Source organism: Xiphophorus maculatus, chromosome 22, assembly GCF_002775205.1.
Source record: "Xiphophorus maculatus strain JP 163 A chromosome 22, X_maculatus-5.0-male, whole genome shotgun sequence".
Taxonomy (NCBI): domain Eukaryota; kingdom Metazoa; phylum Chordata; class Actinopteri; order Cyprinodontiformes; family Poeciliidae; genus Xiphophorus; species Xiphophorus maculatus.
This window is the reverse complement of record NC_036464.1, coordinates 8,366,370-8,372,449: the sequence shown is the minus strand read 5'-3', so window position 1 is coordinate 8,372,449 and position 6,080 is coordinate 8,366,370. Positions and strand designations below refer to the sequence as shown.

General features: G+C 38.8%; 1 protein-coding gene across 4 annotated transcripts in view; it reads right to left on the bottom strand.

The window, feature by feature from the left end:
* Window positions 1–376: 376 nt before the first annotated feature.
* Window positions 377–6,080, bottom strand: part of strn (striatin) — a 33,341-nt gene continuing 27,637 nt past the window's right edge. For 2 of the 4 annotated variants that reach the window (XM_023327769.1, XM_023327771.1), the window contains 8 exons: window positions 5,890–6,026; window positions 5,449–5,624; window positions 4,410–4,460; window positions 4,193–4,314; window positions 3,940–4,107; window positions 3,704–3,844; window positions 2,598–2,786; window positions 377–1,862 (listed from right to left, as the gene is read on the bottom strand). In XM_023327769.1, coding sequence (XP_023183537.1) covers window positions 1,693–1,862; window positions 2,598–2,786; window positions 3,704–3,844; window positions 3,940–4,107; window positions 4,193–4,314; window positions 4,410–4,460; window positions 5,449–5,624; window positions 5,890–6,026 — 1,154 coding nt within the window. In that variant the 3' untranslated portion in view covers window positions 377–1,692. The remainder of the gene's footprint in view (window positions 1,863–2,597; window positions 2,787–3,703; window positions 3,845–3,939; window positions 4,108–4,192; window positions 4,315–4,409; window positions 4,461–5,448; window positions 5,625–5,889; window positions 6,027–6,080) is intronic. The other 2 variants (XM_023327770.1, XM_023327772.1) reach the window with 1 other exon arrangement.

The window sequence follows — 6,080 nt, the reverse complement described above, 5'->3', positions numbered from 1 at the left end:
ATTTAAGACCTAATGAGGAAAATCTGGTCAAAATAAAAACCATTTAAGTCCTAAAATTGAGATTATCTAAGGTGATTTAGTGAATTTAGCAACTCAAAAATTTAACTCAGTGGATTAGACCAAATCAGTAGTGATATTAATCATGTTAAAAAGTAAATCAGATGAATCTCCTATAACTTTCCAGTTATTGTTATTTATATAGGGTTTCTCAGATGTATATGTAGGAATGAAAGCAACATTTCAGGTGTGTTTTTGATGAGAGAATAACATTATAACATAAAGCTAAAAAAAAGTTGATATAACATTGAGCATAATTCAATTCACGCGATTGGGTCAATCAAAAACAGCATTCAAAATAACCAACATCTGAGCCCAATTAACATTTTACAGCAGATTTTATTTCGAACATACTCTCATATACAAACCAGTGACTGAGAAAATGGCTCATGTAAAGCTGTACTCTCCACGTACAACATCCTGTTTGCCTTTTTTAATCTTTGCTTGCTTTCAAACCTCATGGATTTACAGTAAACTGGAACTGCAGGACATTTCTCTTGGTTAAATCATCATTTCAAATAGTCCTAAAAGTACTGCACTAATCTCCTGCTAAACACTGGACTACTGTAAATACCTGGACATGATACATCACATCGTAGTCAAGCATGTCCACACAGCTGAGGCGGGGGAGGAAAAAAAAAAAAAACTATTTACAGTACACAGCATTCAATTCAAACAAGAGCAAACTGGCCAAAATGTGTTAGATATTCCTAAAAGTTGACATCTAGAATCAAGTCTGTTTAATTTTAATTATATAACCAAAATGGTTTACTTTGGACACATAAGCGTGTAATCTTCAGAAGTGTACAGTGGCTTCAATCTAAGAAACAGGCATGAAATTAATGGTCTGTATCGCTCTACCAGCGCTGCCTCCAAACACACAGAACTGATATCCCAACCACACTTATCAAAAACAAAAACTCAAACTCACGCTGCACTGTAAATTTTTAAGACTGAATATATATTTTTGTTTATTATAAGTATTTGTAATTTTACATCCAATGTTAAAACCGACAACATTGCGACAACCAGCTTCCCCCCACCCCCGAAAAACAAGCTTGTTAAAATAAATTTTTTTAAAGACCTTTTTAAAGCAAAGGCACATTCGTCAATATAGGTTTTTAAAAAGGAAAATAAAGGCAGGTCAAGCTAGCAGAGTCAGTCTGGGGAAGCTGAGGAGAGGAGCTGGGAGGCTTCTGTCTCAGAAACGCAACACGGAGAAAAACTTGGTTTAGCCGAGGAGGATCTGGGATGAGCGCGAAGGAAGATGGGACCTCATATCTCCGCTCCTCACTGCCACTTGTCCTGAGCCTCTCTCCTTTCTGTGGAGGTGAAGTTTGAGTCTGTCTGCAGGGGGCGCTGTGGCCAGTCACACCCAGGCCTGCCTGGATGGTGGGGAGTGAAGGAGGTCGGGACCAGAGAGCAGTTCCTCTTCCTCCTCCTCCTCCTCACAACCTATTTGAGGCTATTGGCTACATAGTCTGCGAGTCCGACAGGAGACCAGTGGCTAGTTTGAGGTGGGACCAGACTCGCTGCCTGACTGTCCTTCCCCTGCTGTGTCTCTATTGGTCCCTGATCGTAGGAGACTGAGTCAGAGAGCGAGGCTGTGGTGGGGGAGGGACGTGTTGCTCCGTGTCATACGAACACCTTGGCGAGAGCGTCCGCCCCGGCACTGGCGATGTAGCATTTAGACGGATGGAACGCCACGTCGTGGATCGATTCCTCAAATTTCTTTCTGTGAGCCGTGAACTCTTGGATGCAGGTTTTACTCTCCAGGTTCCACAGACGGATGGAGCAGTCGTGACCTGAGGACAAAACATGCAGGAAGTTGCTTAGAGGTTTGATATGGCTTTTAGCCCTGAAGAAATTTAATATTTTGCATGAATTAGGAGCAATGTTATGCTTCCTTGAACAGGTTAGAATAGGTTTATAGGAGATACAAAACATGTTCATTGCCTTTTTTATACAAAATCATTCTTAGATAATGAGATTTCTGTATGCTCAGTCCTATTTCAAGCTCCTTTCAGCTGTTTTAGGGCCTCTTGTCACTTTAAATCCAAATTAGCTGCTCCTGACCCCCCAACTAAACTTTTACACTCGTGCGTGAAAATGGCTGCAAATAGCTGTGCAATTATACAACCCTACATCTTTGAAAAGCAGAAGTGTAGCCTCCTGCACTAGACACATTGACCAAAATAAAACATTATTTTTCTAGAAAATATTAAAAAGCAAACAAATGAAGCAATTTAATATTTTCTTTTTCCCCCTCTGAGTGCATGCAGTCAAATTAAAGCTTGGCTACTTCTACAATTTGAGATCCTGCAAGGAAACGTAAGGCTAAATAATACTTTAAGGCTTTCCGCACATCTTTACCAGTGGTGTTAATTAATGTTGAGGGAGGTGTAGTAAATAAATATAATTTAAAATCCTTGTTCGGCATAATTCACATTTTCTAAATACTGCCAGTTATTTTAGACTGGGTTTGAGTCAACCATTCAAGCCACAGAAGAAGAAAGCAGAAGAGAATGTTAGATACTCACTGCCTGACATGAGATAAAGTCCGTTTGGATCCACAGCTAAGCTGGTGACGGCGTCCAGATGGGCCACCATGGAGTGAATCAGCTTCCCGCTGTTATTGTCAAAGAATTTGATGTGTCTGTCCTCCTGCGCTGTGATGGTGATTGGAAGAGTTGGGTGGCTGAGGACCTTGTTGATCTGGCAGGGGGTTCCTGGTTAAAGGAAAAAAAAAAGATTTAACGATGAAAAACACAGAAATATCTGACTCCAAACAAAGATGTGACAACCGGAGAAAGTGTTAGTCAACACAGATTCAATGGTCAACACAAGTTACTACATAAAGGGAGCGTCTTGCAAAGATATTCACAAATAGGCCTGTCACAACAATCAATAAATCTATTAATTGCATAATAAATGAAAACATGCTTAGTAATTTCCATTGTAAAAACTTTTGCAAGAAAGTCCTTTTAAGGTGTTGCAGGTGATGCATAATTTTCAACATTTTGAAATGAGACTGCACACTGCAAGAACAATAGCTTACTAAGCAAGAACACTTGAAATAAGACAAAACTAACTTACAAGCAACTTTTCAGCAAGAAATTGGTGCTTGTTTTAAGTCAATAATTCCTTAATATTGATAAAAGAAGCATGAGTTCCACTGGCATATTATTTCACTTATAACATGGGATCACTGTCTTGTTTTAATAATTTGTCAGTGAAACTGGTACGTTTTCAATCAATATTAAACAATTATTTACTAAAAATAAACCTCCTTTGTCTAACTGAAAGTTACTTTTTAGTTTTGTCTTATCTTAAGTGTAGTAAGATGTTTACACCAGAACTAGACAAAAAATACTCTAAGATTTCATGTTTTTTGAAGAGCAAGAAAAGTTTAATAGTGCATGATCGACTTTAAATGATTCGGTTTCCTCATAAAATTAAACTTTGTTAGATCCGAATCACTGGGAAGTGAAGAGGAAAATGGCTGCACACAAATGGATGTAATTGCCCAGTAATTTAGTCATTTAAACAGTGAGTCAATGTTTGTTCAAGGTGCAACATGAACAATTTGTTCTACATTTTCAGCCCACCTCGGTTTATGCCTTGTGCAGCTCGTCCCTAAACTTACCTGGTTCCAGATTAGATTCCATACTGAGCACCAGCTGGCGGGTCTCCATGTTGAAGAGGCCGATCTGGCCGTTTGTGAAGGATGTGACCAGATGAGCTGGTTCACTGCACACCAGGTCCACAGAGGACGAAACTCCCAACTCTAGCAGAGGGTTAAACAAGTGCAAGTTTTAATTTATCAATTTTGAATAAAGACAATAAAAAGGTAAACTTAATGTATTTGAATCCGGTTGTTACTTTTGTTTTCGTTGAATACTGCGAGCGAAGGGGAGGTGGTGTTGGCGTCCCACAGCCTGACGGTTCCGTCGGCGGAGCAGGAGAGGAGGCGCTGGTGTGCGCTGCTGTACACCAGACCCCACACCGAGTCGGTGTGTCCACTCAGCTCCCCGCGCAGCACTGACGGGTCTGAAAACACGGGGACCAAGGTCACCTTTCATGCTTTGCCGCTAAAAATCACTCCTGGTTCAATCGAAACACACGCTGAGGTTACCGTAGGAGTCGTAGGGGTCGATGTTCGGGTTGGGTGTGTTCCAGCACTGGATGGTGCCGTCGACCCCTCCGCTGAAACACTGTTCCCCTGTACTGCTCATCACCACACTCAGTACAGCGCCCCTGTTGTGTTTTACATAATTAAATAGCAAACATTAAGTAATCTGTATCACAAGCTGAAAAAAAAAAAAAGAATCGACAAAAATGCCGTATTTTACCTGTGGGCTCTGAAAGTGTAGATAGGCTCCACGTCTAAAGATGTACTCCTGCTGACAAAAAGTTGATTAATTTAATGAAAAAATAAATAAAAACAAATATTTGAAATCTGAAGCAAAATTAAGCCTCCCATTGATTTACCACTGTGGGACAAAAATATAGTTTTATATGGTTTAATATGGCTCATATTTGCTGCGACAAACATGAGCCTCAAATAGGACTGAGACTGAAATCATGCAGAAAAGGCTGAATAAAATCACTGCTAGGTAAGAAATTGAACATAAATAAAATAATCTTTATATCTTAAATATTGTACTAATATGCTTCTGATTTAATATTTGTATTTTTATTTTGTTTTTGTTTTGTTCCATTTGTTTCTGATGCAAGTGGAATAAAAAGTGGCCAAATTTTGGTGGGAACTCTAATTTTTCATATTTTTTTCCACAAGCCTTTTAATATTTTTAAAAAAAATGCTAGATATAAATTTTTAAAAAATTTTCCATTGATTGGTTTTGGAATCCCTTCACAATTTCACACAAGCTAAATGTATTTTTAATGCACAAAAAACAACATTTTGATTCATAAAATAGGATCATTTATTTTTAACATTCAGCGGCTCTAATTGTGCCCAATTTTAAGCACCATTTCTGGGTCATTTACATTTTTTTGTGACAAGATAATAAATATTTCATTGTAATTTCTACTTGAAACAAGTTACACTAGAGTTATCTCTTTGTTTTATTTTCCTTAAATTTTTTTTTAAGCTACATTTTACACACCAAGATATTTTTTAGCTGCTTGTTTTCTGTAATTAGTTTCAGTCATGCAGCATAAGTACAATGCTGAGATAAAAAAAATAAAATAAAAAACTCATTTCATCTTTTCTAGTCTTAGAGCTGCTGGGTTACGTCCTTCTGCAGAAGAGTGTCAAATAAACACACAAAAAAGCTGCAGCTACAGGATTTGTTTTGCTCATATTTGGTAGGAAAAGTAAAAACCGTGGCATGAAGGTGAGTTAATAGAGAGCTGAAGCTTTCTTACTTCTTGGCTGGAGCGGTTTTCTGCAGGTTCCACATTTTGAGCGTGTGATCCTCAGAAGCAGTGATCAGGACCGGCTCCACAGGGTGAAAGGTCAGAGCGCGAATCCCGTCAAAATGACTCCGCAGGGTGAATTTGGGGTTCCAAGTTTTTCTCATGGCATCTTTATTGTTGCCAATCTGAGGGAAAACAACAGCAAATTATAAAAGTGTAAGGACAATCGTACAAATAAATATCACTAAGAATGTTTCCAGCAGAATTAAATAGTTGATTTTCATGGTGATTAAAGTAAATCTGCAGTTGTACGGTTAGTTTAGGGAATAATGATATTTGTGTTCTGCAAGAGTCTATCTCACTTAAAAAATATATATATATATAAAACACCCTTTGAATTTGACATTTCCAACACAAGTAAGTGACATAATTTTGCCCCATGCCACTCACATCATACACCATGCTGTCGGCCTCGTTGGCCACAGTGAGTCCAGCCAGTTCCCCAAGGCCCAGAACGTTCTCCAAGTCCTCCTCTGTGGCCATAATGAACGACTTTCCTGGTGTGGGTGGGAAAGTGAGCGCTTCAACTGCGGAAAGGACAAATAAAAAACATCTGTCAATCGGCAGAAGGGACAGGAAAT